At 47.5% G+C, this 17,720-nt stretch overlaps 1 protein-coding gene across 1 annotated transcript; it reads right to left on the reverse strand.

Moving 5' to 3' along the window:
- Window positions 1-150: 150 nt before the first annotated feature.
- On the reverse strand, window positions 151-17,597 carry TP53I3 (tumor protein p53 inducible protein 3). The gene is given in 9 exon segments (XM_009937823.2): window positions 151-426; window positions 2,324-2,520; window positions 4,067-4,279; window positions 5,497-5,764; window positions 7,350-7,492; window positions 13,281-13,386; window positions 14,605-14,742; window positions 16,309-16,432; window positions 17,557-17,597. Coding segments are annotated over 9 exon segments (1,398 nt in total). The 5' UTR covers window positions 17,577-17,597; the 3' UTR covers window positions 151-237.
- Window positions 17,598-17,720: the final 123 nt, after the last annotated feature.

Consider the following 17,720-nt stretch of genomic DNA (forward strand, 5'->3'; position numbering starts at 1 on the left):
GTACCCGGCAGCTGTCTCCCGCCCACCGGGGTCGCGGTTGCGCGTTCCGGACGCGGTGCCAGAGCTGCAACGCGAACGTTTTTATTCAGCGCGCCCTGTCAGGCTGCGCTTTAGCCCTCCGCTGCGGCATCCACAATAAATGCCGTGGATTTGGGAGCAGCAATGGCAGATTCTCTGCCGGTCAGGCACCCCTGACGACTCTGCCCCTGAAGCAGCTACAGCGGCAGGACTTAATCCTTAAGATGAAGCAGGCATCTTGATGACAATTTTGCCAATATTCTTGTTTTCTTCCATCATCCTGTGTGCGGCTGCTATCTCGTGCAGAGGGTAAACGCTGTCGACAACTGGTTGGAGATGAGGGGAGGTTCCTCCGGAAAAATACGGCAGCGCATCTTCTGTGAAGGCTTTCACCAGCCGTTCTTTATACTGAAGAAAAAGTGAAAGTGTTTTGAAGATTATTTCGAGCATTTCATTAGCAGAGCTATCTCTAAGCACAGTGTAGAAAATGCACGGTTCTCAGAGAAACGCTGGCACTCGCGTAGTGAGATGGACATGTCAACATCTCACAAGTGTAGATTACAAACAAGAAGAATTCTATTTTAATGTAATTAAATACTCCAGTGCAATGATATAAGCTCAGTGGAGAACCATTTAAACTCAAACTGATAAAATCACAGAATCACAGAATGATGGGTGTTGGAAGGGATCTCTGTGGGTCATCTAGTCCAACCCCCCTGCCAAAGCAGGGTCACCTACAGCAGGCTGCACAGGACCTTGTCCAGGTGGGTCTTGAATATCTCCAGAGAAGGAGACTCCACAACCTCCCTGGGCAGCCTGTTCCAGTGCTCCATCACCCTCAGAGTGAAGAAGTTCTTCCTCATGTTCAGGTGGAACTTCCCAGGCTTCAGTTTGTGCCCATTGCCCCTTGTCCTGTCGCTGGGCACCACTGAAAAGAATCTGGCCCCATCCTCCTGACACCCACCCTTCAGATATTTATAGGCATTTATTAGGTCCCCTCGCAGCCTTCTCTTCTTCAGGCTGAACAAGCCCAGCTCCCTCAGCCCTTCCTTGTAGGAGAGACACTCCAGTCCCCCCACCATCCTCGCAGCCCTCCGCTGGACTCTCTCCAGTAGCTCCTAATCTTTTTTGAACTGGGGAGCCCAGAACTGGACACAGTGCTGCAGATGGGGCCTCACCAAGGCAGAGCAGAGGGGAAGGAGAACCTCCCTCGACCTGTTGGCCACACTCCTCCTCATGCATCCCAGGATCCCATTAGCTTTCTTGGCAGCCAGGGCACACTGCTGGCTCATGGTCAACCTGTCGTCCACCAGGACACCCAGGTCCCTCTCCGCAGAGCTGCTCTCCAGCAGGTCCACCCCAAGCCTGTACTGGTGCATGGGGTTGTTCCTCCCCAGGTGCAGGACCCTGCACTTGCCCTTGTTGAACTTCATCATGTTCCTCTCTGCCCAACTCTCCAGCCTGTCCAGGTCTCGCTGGATGGCAGCACAGCCTGCTGGTGTATCCACCACACCTCCCAGTTTTGTGTCATCAGCAAACTTGCTGAGGGTACATTCTAACTCTTCATCCAGGTCGTTGATGAAGAAGTTAAACAAGACTGGGCCCAGTACTGATCCCTGGGGGACATCACTAGTTACCAGCCTCCAACTAGACTCAGCGCCGCTGATGACAACCCTCTGAGTTCTGCCATTCAGCCAGTTCTCTATCCACCTCACCGACCACTCATCCAGCCCATACTTCCTGCGCTTCCCTAGGAGGATGTTATGGGAGACAGTGTCAAAATTATTGAATATGTTATGTATTAGACCATGGACAGAATCTATCCTAGGGCTCTGCACTGCTGTCTTTTACTGTAATATCTGCAAATTTTCCACACAAAGTAATTTTTCCTTGGTAATTTCTGGGCATGCAAATGGTCTCGGTCTCTACCTTGAAAAATGATCTAATTGAGGTTTTTCTCTTTCCCCCCATGGTCCTGGTTTGATCAGGTTGGCTGATCAGTTTAGTTTTTTCTTAGGCCAAAGAATGAAATTATTGGTACTCATGAAGTATGTTAAGAAGTCCTGGGTATCATTCCTCTGAATCAATAGTTCTAAAACAGAGGCGTTAGATAAATATAGAAAAAGAGAAAATATAACTTAATTTTGCAATGTTTTCCAAAATACGTAGTAACGGTTCCAGGTGGTGCTTTTTTTTTGTAATAACGCATTAGATCCTGCTTTGACACTGGTATCAAAAGAAAGCTCTCAGAGCTATTGTCGATTTTAAGACCAAACTGCGTACACTGTTGACAGCCATTACTTGCCTCCTTGTCTCGTGATCGTAATAGACTTGTATGGATGCTCCCTCTTTTGGAAAGCAGCCTTGCAAACAAATCTCCATGAACTTCACCTCCACTCAGCAGTCCGTAAATAATCCACCGGCCATCAGTACTCAGACAGCTGAGATTCTTCTCCCAGTACGAGCCACCAACGCAATCTAAAATGACATCTACTCCAGAGCCTCAAGTAGAAACAGAAGAGATTTCAGGAATGTAGTCAAGCTACAGTAAAGGTAAGATAATTTCAGGCAAAACTAAAGCCTTGTTCTTTATAGGTACAGAATCAATCCTGCAATTCTTATTTAAATATTTCTGCTGAAATTAGGAATTGGCACTATGATTTGTAAGGAATTCTAGAATCAGTAGGAAAAAGAGAATCATTATAGATATCCAGATGCCGACTCTGTCATAAACCATCCCAAATGCTGAGAAAAGCTAGTTTTTTCTAACAGCAAGAGAACAAAGTTTTGTGCCTGTATTCAAACATTTCCAAAGAGAAGTATGAGGATTTGGTTTCACAGTTCCTTCTGGAGGCAATAATAACACAGGCATGGTATTTATGCCCCAAATGAACACAAAGCCAAAGAGACTCCATGCAGAAAACAGAGAGCAATGAAACTACAGAAAGACGGATTCTTGGGCTGAGCACGATGTGAGGTTGTGCTAACACCGTCATTAGGTCTGCTCCTTCACCAGCTAAGGTGACAGTTGAAATTGAGTGTGTGTCCATATACATTAGGAGGTACACACTCCTCCTCAACTGTAACAGCGTCTTTCATAGAATCATAGAATGCTTTGGGTTGGAAGGGACCTTTAGAGGCCATCTAGCCCAACCCCCCTGCAGTGAGCAGGGACATCTTCCACTAGACCGGGTTGCTCAAACCCCCGTCCAATCTGGCCTTGAATGATTCCAGGGAGGGGGCATCCACAGCTTCGCTGGGCAACCTGTACCGGTGTTCCTGCACCCTTACTGTGAAAGTTTTTTTCCTTCTTTCCAGTCTGAGTCCACCCTCTTTTAGTTGAAAACCATTGCCCCTTGTCCTATCACAACAGGCCCTGCTAAAAGTTTGTGCCCATCTTTCTTATAAGCCCCCTGTAAGTGCTGAAAGGCTGCAATAAGGTCTCCCTGGAGCACACTTTGGTGGCTCATCTCGAGGTTTTTATCCATCAGTACCCCTAAGTCCTTCTTGGCAGGGCTGCTCTCAATCCCCTCATCCCCCAGCCTGTATTGATAGCGGGGGTTGCCCCGACCCAGGTGCAGGACCCTGCACTTGGCCTTGTTGAACCTCATGAGGTTCACACGGCCCCACTTCTTGAGCTTGCCCAGGTCCCTCTGGGTGGCATCCCATCCTTCTGGTGTGTCAGCTGCACCACTCAGCTTGGTGTCATCTGCAGACTTGCTGAGGATGCACTCAGTCCTGCTGTGTATGTCATTGATGAAGATATTAAACAGCACTTGTCCCAGTACAGACCCCTGAGGGACACCACTCGTCACCGATCTCCATCTGGACATCAAGCCATTGACCATCACCCTCTGGATGTGACCTTCCAACCAATTCCTCAGCCACCGAGCAGCCCACCCATCAAATCCATATCTCCCCAATTTAGAGAGGATGTGATGGGGGACCGTGTCAAAGGCCTTACAGGAGCCCAGACAGATGACATCCCTAGCTCTTCACTTGTCCACTGACGTAGCCACTCCCATCACTTTCGCATAGAGCTTCTTACCTTGGGTGAACGCCAAGACCTTTTCACTAAAATCTTCACTCTTATAGTTGAACCCCACAGCTGCTCCAGCGTTTGCTGCTGCTTTCAGTTTCTCTGGAGTTCCTGCTGTCACAATGGGAACGGCTTTTGCCAGCCTCACCAGCTGAATGGCTGCCATACCCACTCCGCTAGCTCCAGCGTGGATCAGCACTCTCTCGCCCTTCTGTATTTTACCTGAAAGAGGACGTAAGGGAAATTATTACCCTTTTGGCATCACCTTTGGATTAAAACATGATCAGGATGAAAATTATTGAAGAGGAAGCTGAAAGAGATGCCCTTGAGTGGGCTTTGTTTACATCTTCATATCCTTCATAAGAGAAAGAAATCCAGAACTAACATAGCTCGCAGTGTGCTGACAGGATTCCATTTTACTGATTTTAGAGGAATGACTTTAGCTTGACCCTCTGCAGTTCTGGGCATCCGTGACCAAGCTGCTCCAGTGAGTGCCATCAGCCTTTTTACACCGGGACCGTCCACTGCCACGAACAGAAAACGCACTCGGAGGGTGTTCATACTGAGCAATTGGGCGCTCAACAACGAGAAGTGCCAGAAGCGCTGGGTAACGTTAGGGACCAGTTCTACCTATCATTTTACCGTCTACCAGTTGTCCTAGCACATTCGTTTGTGTTCCACTGATTGCTACTGGAAGTGAGGCACCAAGCAGTCCTGGAGATGTGGTCCTAACCACAGCCCCCCAGGAAGCAGCAGCGATCAAAGCGAGTAACTTTCCTGTAGTGAGGTGTTACTTGTTTGTAATCCCTGTTCTTTAGTGGAGCTTTTAGGTGCTACTGCTGAAGAGGGTAGAAGGGTTATTTGTCAACTGAGAAAACCCTGTCAAATGCTGCTGTTAGTACCTCTGTAGCACGTTTTCAAAATGAAGAGTGAACTCATGCCTGTTTTAAATCAGCTCAGAGGGGATTTTACCTACAGTTAATGTCTCTGTTGAAACTAGGTACAAGATGTTGTCTACGGTAGATCCACAGGCAGTTAGTGAGGAAGCTCATGATATGGTCATGCCTGCAGGGAAGTCAAATCTTTAGAAGCAGGATGCGTTTTCAGTTGTTCGGAGAACATGTCAGTTGCTTCAGGGTTTAGGCTTAATGGAAGTTGCCATTCAGGCTGAGAAATACAGATGAAATGAAAAACTGACCATCTTTCCATATCCTTCTGTGTAAATACGCAATCAGCAGAGTAAGTTGTGACTGGGGAGATGTGGTCAAGATTTCAGGATGTGGGTCTGGCGTACTGGATTCTGACCGATGTGACCAGAGCCACAGAGAAAAAGTTCTTCAAAGGAAACAGCATTCAGGCAGAGGCAACAAACAGAGTATTTAACAGCAGAAAGAAGACTAACAGTTTTGGTGGGATAGATTTGCATATACCTCTCTCACCTACAAAATGCAGGAGCTGAAAGGCTGTTAGCCAGGCTTCGGGAATGGCTGCAGCCTGAGTAAAAGTCATATCCTTGGGAACTGGCATCAGGTGACCTTCGGGTACTGTAACGTACTCTGCCTGGCCGCCTCCGGAGAGCAGAGCCATCACTGCATCGCCAATCTTCCACGGGCCCTTGCAGCCAGGCCCGAGCCCAGCCACGCTCCCAGCTGCTTCTAAGCCTAAAATATCACTTGCTCCTTTGGGGGGAGGGTACTTCCCTCTCCTCTGAAACACAAGAAAAGAGAGGGCAGGGAAGGAAAAGCCACACATCAATGAGCGTTAATGACCTGCGATATTTTACTCACATGCCTCCAACCTGAATTCCTATTTATTTAATCCTGATTTTGCACTGTGCAGATGTTCCAGTAATTTGAGGATCTTCTATCCTCTGGCAACACTTCTTGTTCCCTAAGAATGTTTCATTCTTAAAACTCTCCGTGCAAATACCATTTGTTTCATGTCCCCTTTGTCCAGGCCAATCCATGCTGGGGAGGTCTTGTGGTCGCCAGTTGCAGAACATGGCTTTCAGCTCGAATTAAAGCAGCTCAGACTTAATAATTTGAATGTGATTTTCCCCCACTGGAACTGAGCCAGTGGAACATTTCATGTTCATCTCAAATGCCCAGAGAATGGTCTAAGCAGATAGAAAGACCAGAGCTTTGGTTTTACATCTTCTGGAAAGGCAGCTGCCTTTCCATGCCACCCCAGCATTGCAGTGACCCAGATAAAAACATGAATCTGCTGAATCAACAGACATCTCTTCTTTCAGCCCTATGAACTCTCCCATCCAAATGCTCACCGGGTCCAATCTCTTTTAACTCTTTCGACTTGTCAAGAGTTCAGACAGGAGCTTGAAAAATTGGTGGTGTTTTCAGGTGCTTAAATCTGCTTAACATGCAAATACCTGCAGCAAATTTTCAATGACATCAGGCTGAGTGGTGCAGTCGCCACGCCTGAGGGACGGGATGCCATCCAGAGGGACCTGGACAAGCTTGAGAGGTGGGCCCATGTGAACCTCATGGGGTTCAGCAAGGCCAAGTGCAGGGTCCTACACATGCATCAGGGCAACCCTTTCTATCAACACAGGCTGGGGGATAAAGGGATTGAGAGCAGCCCTGCCAAGAAGGACTTGGGGGTACTGGGGGATGTAAAGCTGGACATGAGCCACCAATGTGCGCTTATAGCCCAGAAAGCCAACCACGTCCCAGGCTGCATCCCCAGCAGCGTGGGCAGCAGGGTGAGGGAGGGGATTCTGCCCCTCTGCTCCGCTCTGGTGAGACCCCCCTGGCAGTCCTGTGTCCAGCTCTGGAGCCCTCAGCACAGGACAGACCTGGAGCTGTTGGAGCGGGGCCAGAGGAGGCCCCAGCAATGATGTGAGGGCTGGAACCCCTCTGCTGTGAGGAAAGGCTGGGAGAGCTGGGGCTGTTCAGCCTGGGGAAGAGAAGGCTTCGGGGAGACCTTACAGAAGCCTTCAGTACCTGAAGGGGCCTACAAGAGAGCTGGAGAGGGACTTTTTACAAGGATGTGGAGTGGTAGGACAAGAGGTAATGGCTTCACACTGAAAGAAGGTAGATGTAGATTTAGATTAGATATACGAAAGAAATTCTGTACCGTGAGGGTGGTGAGGCCCTGGCCCAGGTTGCCCAGAGAAGCTGTGGCTGCCCCCTCCCTGGCAGTGTTCAAGGCCAGGCTGGATGGAGCTCTGAGCAACCTGGTCTGGTGGAAGGGGTCCCTGCTCATGGCAGGGTGTTGGAATGAGATGATCTATAAGGTCCCTTCCAACCCAAACCGTTCTGTGATTCTATGATACCTGGAGTAAATCAGCCCTGTTCAGAGCGCTGGCAGAGACCTTCACAAGAACTTCTCCTTCTCCTGGGTGTGGTTGCATCACTTCTTTCACATAGAGATTTTCTGGGCCTCCCGGGCAATCAAAATAGACTGCCAACATTTTCCCTGAGGGAAAAAAAAAAATACCCAGCATGAATGCAGTAACCACAGCTCTGCAAATTCCACTCTGCAGACAGACAATGCAAACTGTGGCACAGTGAGAAGGTAGGAGAGGGGAGGGCTGCCAGAGAAAGCTGAGGAGTCATAATAATGCAATGAAATAGATTAACTTTGGGACACAATATATCGTTGCAAAAGCCATTTGAGAAACCACACAGGTTACCTTGCATCGAGACGTAGGCCTTAACCCTGCACGCAGCCACGCGTGGCTCCAGCAGCACTGACCGCACACCCACCTTAACTGTAAAAGGTAGCGTGCAAATGGAAATAAAATCCTTTGCTCTCGACTTCCTTCATGATTAGGGCCTCAGTGCTCAGCAGGACAATAGTAGACACAAATAGGATTTTAAAACTCTCAGCAGAAAGAGCCTTTATTGGACGCATCTAAGATTATGTGAAGTGCTGCCTTATGATTCAGCCCGTAGATGGCAACTTGAAGACAGACAAAGGCACAATGGTGACTTAGTGCGAATGAAAGCTGGCAGATGGGTTTGAAAACCCCTGCTTATCTCCCTTGCCTCAGCAGGTGATTCCTGTGTGCCTGGTGCGCTCTGGCTGAGGGTCCCGCTGCCACAGGAGTCTTTCAGGTAACTCCTCAGTCACTCTTCCTGGGCTCCTCGCTTTTGGCACCAGCAGTTGTCGAGATGGGCTCAGATGTCAAGCCTCCTCCCGCCTGGCAAAAGCAAATCCGGAGCAGTCTTCCCTCTGCCAGCTGGGTGCTGGGTGGAAGGAAATGAGAAGAAGAGAGAATCACCATGGGAACGACTGTCTTACGTCCCAAGAGCTGGTGCTGTGCTGAACACACACTGCTGCCCAAAGATGTGCGCAGGGTGGGCTGCAAGCCAGAGCCTCTTCAAGTCAACAGCACTGTCTGACGGAGCACCATGCCCTGGGTAAGAACCGCTGGCGGTATGATAGCTGCACGGGAAGAGCCAAGCGCCTACTTGCTTATTTGCTGTAGGACTGCAGATGTGGAATGATAAACACCCTGAAACCCCAGGGATGTAACTCCCCACGGGGTGGTGCTCTATGGCTATTTTACGGTGAACAAACACTGCCGATTATTTGTATAAAATGTAACGTAAGGCTTTTCTTTCTGAGGCTGGCTGGATGCTGTTTTCAGCTGGACCATTTCATCCAGTCCCACAAAATTTGTCTCTATTAGCACAAAATTTTAATGGGAAGCCCACCAGATCCCACCCCGTAACAGATGCTTCTGCTCTCTTACTTGTGTCCAAATTTAGTCAATTAAAAATAAGATGCAAAAGAAGCTTTTGTCCTTCTTGCAACACTAACCTGCATTTTTACAAATGCTTGTCTATGTAACAAAAAAATGCAGTGCGGGTCTGAATACCTACATTGCTTTCAAAAGCACAGAAAACCGCAGGAACTGAAAACCAAGTTTCCAACCCAGTGCAACAACTTTCAACTGTCAGATCTGCCAGCAGTGGCCCAAACCAACAATTTAAAGAGGTTATGTAGTTCCCCAGCACAGTTTGTGACTCACCTTTTTGCTGTGAAGCAGGGAGGACGTTCCCCGCACCAGGGACGAACCCAGCCTGTCCTCGGGAGCAGAGGCTGATCCCAGTTCCTCCTCTCCCAGCTCTGCCCTTGCAACCGGTCATTCCCCAGCGAGTCGAGGGGTGGAACAGGATGAGGCTGTGTTGTACTGCTGAGGGAAAGACATGAGCAGAGTCAGAAGTATTAGTACATCTCACCATTATTTCTACCCACGGACCTGGTTCGTTGCACGGATTGAGGCAGAAATCTTCTCTCCCCTTCGGCACTGAGGTGGAGATCCGCCGCTCCCCCCACACGCAGGGAGGTTTGGTCGAATGCCCTCGCTGTGCCGATTTGCTGGCCCTGTGCGTTTGCGTGTTCTCGGGCAGAGCACTGGACTGATGGTTTGATTTCTGAACTCTGATTTACAGAAATCGCAGTAAGGGCGTGTGAGCTGTGAGAGTCCTTATGCCACGTATCGTCCTGAGGAGGCTTTGGTGTGCTCTGCTCCTGTAAGGCAGCAGCGTTCAGAGTTTACTGGTTCACATCCATCAGCCCAGCGCGTTTCTACCTGATGTTTTAGCCGCCTGATCACAACCCTTCGTTGTGCTTTACCATTTCCCCCAGAGGGAGAAGGATCAGATCATGCCTCTGTCCGTGACCCAGTCACCAGCTCTTGAGTGTCTGAGTTGTCAGGGAATAAAACTGACTTCAGAGTGTTTAAAAATGATAAATCGTGTGCCTGTCCATGTGTGGGATTTTTCTGTAGATTTTTTTCCCAATCAATTTTGAGACTTTTGCATTCAGGCTTTTAAACTCTTCTTTCAAACTAAACTAATTTAGAATCAAACATAGCTAAAAATTATTTTGTTCTCACGTGACTCAAATTGCTAATCACTTATTTCTTTATGCAAGATGAAAAGATCATGGACCCTGGTCCTCTTGAGACTGCTCTTTTTTGATGTCTTATAGTACCCATTCAAGCCTGGTAGTGACTTTGTCCCACCTCCCCAGTCCTCACAGAACTTTGCAATCCACTACAGTTTAAAATAACTTTCTATAGCAGTCAACAACAATGCAAATTGACACATTAAAAATGTGTTTTATTTGTTATATTCAAAGACGTACAGGGCGACCTGAAAATCCGCTAATGTAGCAACTCCCTTCGTCCCTTGGGTCTGTGATGCTACGCACAGCTCTAATGCTATTAGAGAACATACTTTGCTTAGGGAGATTAATATTTTTTATCTGAAACAGGCTAAAAGAACATTAGAAAGATTAAGCAGACCATCTTAAACCAAATCTTGAAGACATGACTTTTAATTCAGTTAAGAAACTTAGACGATAGACGCATAGGGTAGCGCTTTTATGAGCAGCGAGCCCTCAAGTGTTCTTGAAAAAAACAGAAGGAAACTCAGCAGCTGGGAATGTTGTAAAGCAGCCGTTTCTTGCTTAAATTGGATAATGCTTCAAAATTCTACATTTCCTCCTGAGCAGTCCTTCTGAGGTTGATGAAGTTCAAGTTTTCTGCTGATTCAGCTACCTTTCTCTCCAAAGTAGTCTGCTGTAATAATGCAAGGAAATAAATTTTAAAAATTTTAAAAATCAAGAATTATAAAAATCATATACAGAATTGCTGTAACGGAGATGCTTTTTTCCAAGTTCAAATCCACCTCAGACTATACTGTACTGAAAAGAAGACAGCAGTATTTCTAGCTGAAAATTAAAAATACTAATACCTATATTCATGAGGTATTATCTGTTCTAAAAAATTAACACCGAGCACTTTAAATTTATATCACTTTCAGAAATCTGTTGTAACATTCGAAGAAAAGCTACTTTGTTTTCTTTTTGCAAAGGAAAATCCAGCACAGCTAGAATAAACTCCAGAGAATGCACATTGTCAAAACTGCTGCAAATCTGGCCCTGGAACACAGACTTTACTCAGGAACAGTGGCCGATCACGGGCAATGTGACTATTTGCAAGACCAAATAGCTTGTGTGCAAATTGTTACAGGATTTTGCAAGTGTTGGCATTTTTTGTAATCTCCCAACTTTACACTTTCTGCCTTCCTCCCGTGGCAGCAAAGAAGCTGGCATCAGCTGTGATACAGCTCCTAAATTTATTACTGAGCCAGCTCGACTGGCTTGGGGATAAATAACATAACGGCACCTTTTGGTTCTGCTCCAGCTCCATTTGTATTACTGCACAAAAAGACTACGACAGAGTTAGTCTGAAGTCAGCTTAAAATGTAAGTCCCAATTCTTAGATTTAGTAAGTCTCACTAATTGCTGCCCTGGGTGGAAACAGTCCCGTGAAAGCACTCCTTGCCTGGCAGGACCGTTCTGGTTTGGTAGTATTTCATACCTGTTTTGACCCAGTGATTAAGAACTCCTGTTGATGCTCTCAGTAGACTTAACCCAGTGGACGTCCTTGAGGTTACTGCTGGAAGCTGTTCGACCTCACCTTATGCCAAATGTTACCAGGATGGGAAATCTCTCTGCTCCTCAGTTCATAGCCCAGCACGTAAATGTCCCCCAGCATTTGTATCATTTGAAATGAATGTGCTGGCCACACATGTCAGTGACAAAGACCTATAATACCCGATCTTTAACAGAACCATCACAGATGCTAAATACAACAGGGATGAGGCAGCATCGTGTCTGGAGCACAAGAAAAGCAAGGCAGTGCAGTGCTGATACAATGGTTTTGTGCTCAACCTGCTAGGAGACACTAACAAGAACAATAGAAAGCAGAGCATAACATAAAGCAGCCTGGGGTTGCTCTGATATTTGAGGCTGAAATGAACATAGGAAAGATCCAAAAAACACGGGCAATCCACTTCCCTCTTCTCCTGGCCTGTCTGCAGCCAGATGTGTTTGGGTTAAACAACGTGTAGGGGCTGTGAAGTGTGAAGAAGCGGAGAGGCTGCAGTGGAGGCGAGTCTCTGCCAGCCTGGCACCGAGTGCAGACCCACCAGCCAAGAACCAGGCTTCTGAGGGGCCAGCGGGCAAGTTTGTTTTAAAACCTCCATTATAGCCTCAAAAATCCTGTTCTTGATCATGCTTTTTGAATTGTAAAAGCCTTTTGAGAAAGGTCTGATGAAAAACTTCTTACTGAGCCTCTTATAGCTCATTCCAGCCTAAACAGCTTATGCCCTAAAACACAAATTGATTCCACTTACTTTTAGGCAACTAAGTGAGGAATGAAAGCTAGGAGCATAGTTGGCCTACAATTTCATTCCTATTCAGTGAAATGAGATGGACATATACATTTGAAATGTCCTTGAAACGACTTAGAAATTCCTTACAACTACCCCTACGGTGAAAATTAAGGCTATTCTGGGAACCGGCTCTTGCGCATTTTATCCGTTTGGATGACACGATAAAATGATTGTATCCTTGATATGGAGTCAGCCATATGTAAGATGTGTAACTCTGCTATTTATCTCCGTGTTATTTATCTCCCAGACCAAGGACAATGAAGCATGGTTAATCCTTGCCAGCACCTCCACACAAAGGGAAAACACGTGAGATGCAATCAGGATTCCGCAGCTGGTCTGTGACGGGCTGGGTTTTGCAATACTCACGAATGGGGAACAAAGAATTAGATGTTAACACCAAGTCTTTAAAACCCTGAGCCCAAGAGAGAGGAACTTAACAGGAGTCACACAAAGGCAGCTTGAGCGGGAGAGGGGAAGGAACGGGCACTTTTGTTAGAGAAGAGCTGCTTTGTTACTGTGAGACAAGGAGACTAGCTTCATGATGTCTCAGGATTCCCATGCAGCAAAAGAGACTCCAGCTTCCTCCTAGAGACTAGGCAGAGAGAGAAAGTGTGAAACCCTCAGAGAGCTCACGTGTCTTTGAAGAAGCGGACTGTGAAGCAGAGTATCAAAGCTGATGCTCTGCAGAAGTGTGCTTAAGACCTCAGCATTAGGTGCATGAGGTCAACAAAATGTGACTGACAGGTCCTGTCTGGTTGAAGGGTAACTAACAGGAAACGTGTGTCAGAACGGCCAAGGAAAGAGAGTTCAGCAACCTGTTCACACCCGTGGAGGCTCTGGAGCGCAGTGGGCTGTGATGTCTGGAGAGGGTTTAGCTGTGGAGCCACAGCCACGTCTGTGTTCAGTTTCCCAGATTTTCAGGATTTGGTACTTTGTCAGGTTGATTTCTGAAGCTGTTTGCAAGGGGAGAGCTAATCCGTGAGACGCTGGCACGCAGGCATTTCTCTTACCTAGTTTCTCCACAGCTTCCACGCACACAGTGGGATACATGCCCACTCTGTAAGTAGCAACCAGGATAAAAGTCTTTGTCTTCACAACTATCAGGCCTCCATCTGGCTAGATAAGATGGAAAATTGGTATAAGGTTACAAGGTTCTAAAAAAATACACAGGTATACAGACTGCCTTACAATTTGGGCCAATTACGAGCATTTTCTTTGCCAATATACCTGTTTTCTTGGAGAAAAAAAGGCAAATACTGTCATAAAGGCTAAGCCAGGACACAGAGAAACAGTGACAGTGCATGTTCTGAAAGCTGCTGACTATTAAAGCAAGTCAGTCAAACGCTTTATTATATTGCCTATTGTCACTTCCATTGATAAATGTATTATTGCACCGCATTTTGAAGAAGTGTTATCCTAGTGCTGTGTCACATGCAAAAGCATTGATAAATGCAAATAAAATAACTAGTACGTACATGGAAGCATGCCCAGTGTTTTACAGAACCCTGTCTCGCAGACTCTGCCTCACTCATTTGTAGTAAGAAATGGAAAAAGACATTGCAAAGCACGGCATTTCTCTGAAACAGGATCCGAACCTGAGAGCTGCTCAGCCTCTTCTGCAAGTTGCTTAGCTCATTTCACGATGGATTTACTGGGGAGGGGAAGACCACGATCACACCCAGCTGGATGTATTTACTTCAGATTATGTGACTCGGCAGTAGTAACAGAATTGTGCCATCTCGAGCATGGCTGCGTGCAGCAGTGTCCGCAGTTTCTGTTTCTGAATTCCACAGGTAAATTATGGAGGCTGGAGCTCCACAAGGTGAGCAAACTGTCAAACAAGGTCCTGCTCACCCATGTCTCTTCTCTCCCCCAACCCAGTTACCAGCTCCTGCTACCTTATTCTGGTTATGGGCTTGCCAGACCCTTCTATTACCTGGTTAATTAATTAATGAGGCAAAAAAACAACCCAGAAAAAAAATTTAATAATTTTTTTCCCAGCTTAGGGAGATGAAATGATTCAAAGGAGAACATAACAAGCCCTGCAGCTGGTGTTAGGGACACGAATAGCATTATCTGTTAAATCTGTATTGCACAGCTGACACTTTTTTGTATTCTGCACCTGCTGGGAAGCTGATATGGAAAGAAAAAGAGAAAGAGAGAAAAAAAGAGAGAGAGAGAAGGAAGGAAAGAAGGAAAAGGGAGGAAGGAAGGAAGGAAGGAGCATGTGAAGGCTTTCTGCTTGCATTACGGTGTTCATGTAACCAGGCAGCAAGGGAAGGAAGTAGGAAGTCTCCAGATGTCTCAGGACAGCCACAGCGCTTGTGAACGTACATTTTGAAGATAGATGGAATGCTCATCCGCACGGACACATTTATAGTACTTCCCCTTGAAGCAGAGTCCTTCCCTTCTAACTTGCAGTAAGTTCTTGTAGAAAGCGTAGATAAGGTTTACAGCATTCTCTGGTGGCACCTGTGTAAATACAACACAGCGTTATGGGCCAAAAATGCACCTCTTTGCAGTGATGAACTGCTCTCCACCCTCCCACTGTCTGATAGTTCACTTGAAACTATGATGTAAAAAAACCCAACCAACCAACCAAAAAAATCTGCTTGGCTTTGAAACTAGACCTGGTTTCTGTAGAGTCCTCTGTATTTTCAAAGGCTCGTTTGAAACAATCTGCTTACTCTGTGATAACTATCTGTGTAGTCCCATTACTCAGCAACACTTCTCTAGGTAGACAATGCACCCCGCGGTGAGTGGGCCCTTCTGTTAAAGGCAACACAGGGTAGGACGCAGCCTTCCCTGGGCTTGCGCAGAGCTCACCCAAGGATGCCCATTTCAAATATTCTTGATCTTCCACAGGGAAGTGCAACTTTTAGCAGTTCATCACAGCGATGATCACACAAGTCACAAATCCATTCATGTCAGTGAGCTCTTGGGCTCAGTGTATGCGTGCTGGGACACAGATTTATATTCAACTGGCTAGACGAGATGATCCAATGATCCCTCTGGCCTGAAATTCTTCCAGGTCACTGGAGCTGGTGACAGTTTACACTGGCTAAGGACTTTGCTCTGGACCTCAGCACATAACCTGCCTTGTGGAACAGCCAGCAGACTGGCATCTCCAAAAGCTGTGGTTTAAATTAAAGATCATTTGCATACAAACGACAATGCCACTATTACCTAGTGGACTGATGACTCTCTCTGCTGAGAATCCGCTCCAGGGACAGGGCTATCTTAACAAGAGCTTCGTCTTCTGAACACGTTGCTCTGAGCGTGCCACGGGTGGCAGTATGTACCCCTGGAAAAACTGCCTGGACGTGCTTGTGAGCTGGTATCATGGGGCCTAGGAGAGGAAGCGGTGCCTTCCAGTGACATAAGGGTGACTGTGGTGTGGGGAGCCTTTCTGAGCTCCTAGAGAGCTCGCGGACTGCTACAGGGAGGGCACATCAGTTTTGTCATATAATATGATGTGAGCAGAAGTGCTGTTATTGTGCTGTTTATCAGCTGATGGGCAATGAAAACAGATAAGCTACATCTATACCAGAAAATTTAAGGTGCCAGGGAGCAGTTTTGAGTACTGTCAGAACAGCCCAGGTGGCCTGGGCCAGCAAGCACCTTCCCAAACAACTCCCAGGCACAGTTTGCAAAATTAGAACGGCCCAGGATGGCTCCCCATAGGCAACCCGGTACGGCCCCTCTGGGTTGGGGTTATTGTCTGGGCACGGCACATTCCACGCCAGCAGGTCTCGGTGCTTTACCGGTGGAATCACTGGGCACAAACTGGTTCAAAAGCACTCCTTGAAAATGCCAGTTAAACGGCACCGTTCTTCCAAAGATGACAGATGTGAAATCAGCAATCGACCAGGTCAGCAGTGAGGCTGTACCCCCGTCACTCGGCCTCCGCGGCTGAAAGCAGCGAGTGGACTGAGTGGAGCAGAGCGCTGCTCCCAGCCATGGTTGATACTTTGTGCTCTGGATTCCTGGAGTTTCTATCTCTGCTGTCCCTTCCCAGGACGCTCTTTGATCTCTTACATTAAAGGCGAAGGTTGATGCTCAGACTTTTGCGTCCTTTATGCCGATGATGGCCATGTTTTCCACGTGCTTTGTTCTGATGAGACTGTCATCCAGCAAAGCCTGCAGCTGGTTCATTTTCCTCCTGTTTTGTAAACAGAAATAGATGTATAAGTGTTCGATCCCCTTCCCTTTTACATTGGAAACCAGATTTTCCTCCGTGTGGAGTTTAGGAGTGTCCAGGGTTTGGATAAAACCGAACCAATCCTCTTTTAGTGAATTTTCCTTTCAGCTAAGTTCTTCTAAGTAACTGCATTTTTCTGAAGTTGCCTGCATATTTTTCAGACGGCGTCCGCCCCAGAGCTGCTAACACCTGATGTTTACAGTTTCACTGAGCTGACGGTGGGAACGGAGCGCAGAAAAGGCCCGTGTTTATAATTATTTCTATAGCAGCTAAGGGAGTTTCAGTAGAAGTAACGCTAGGTCTCAGATAAGCAAAATAACAAAATAAAAACCCTAAAAACAAGAGAGCAGGAGAACAGATCAGCAGGAAGGCAGCCACCTTTATCAGTAAGGCTGTAAAAGTCCCGTTACATTTTTATAGGGTAAGTATTTGTGGGTTCTTTTTTTCCCTGCCATTTAATTTTCCTCTCACTGAGGAAATAATCCAGGGTGAAAACACAAAGAAATCAGATAAAACTTGCTACAACCAACAGATCAGAACAGAAATCGTTGTGGGGGTAGGGGGACGGGGTGCTGGCTTCTGGTCCAGGCTTGACCCAAAACAAAAACGATTTTATTTTTAAATGGTCAGCACTAACCCGGCTGCTGTTAGGCCTGCAGGTCGGTGCGACAGGCCTGGGGTGCTGCCTGGCAGCAAACCTCGCGTTCCTCTCGTGTGGTGGTACCTCGTGTGGTCTGCGGAAGCGGCAACGGGAGAAGCCAGACGCCGGTTAAACCGCCAGAGCACTGCCCGCAGGCATCGTGCTCCCGTCAGCCCTGGCCAGCTCCTGGGTGCCGGTAAGAACGGCAGCCCGGCAGCTCTGCCGGTGCCATCGGGCTCAGCTCATCGCTCCTTAGCAGAAGAGCGGGATTTTCTCCTCGCTGGCGTACAGCCCTGCCACACACCAGATGTGTGCTCCAGTGTGGCGGCTGGACTTGGTGATCTTCGAGGTCTTTTCCAACCTATGATTCTACGATTTTCAAGTCAGCATTACATGAGGTCTGGGAACAGAATGCGGTCAGCTCGGGGGTCGCTAAACCACGAACCGTGAGGGAACGCGCGCCATCCCGCTCTCAGGGGCGGCTGCCCCGCCGCCCAGCCCCGCACGGAGCCCGGCAGAAGGCCGCGGGGCTCGGCACGGCGGGGCTGGACGCCGCGGCCGCTGCCGACAGCCTTCCCCGGGCTGCCCTCAGCTTCCTGCCCCCAGCCG

The sequence above is a fragment of the Opisthocomus hoazin genome, chromosome 2, assembly GCF_030867145.1.
Source record: "Opisthocomus hoazin isolate bOpiHoa1 chromosome 2, bOpiHoa1.hap1, whole genome shotgun sequence".
Taxonomy (NCBI): domain Eukaryota; kingdom Metazoa; phylum Chordata; class Aves; order Opisthocomiformes; family Opisthocomidae; genus Opisthocomus; species Opisthocomus hoazin.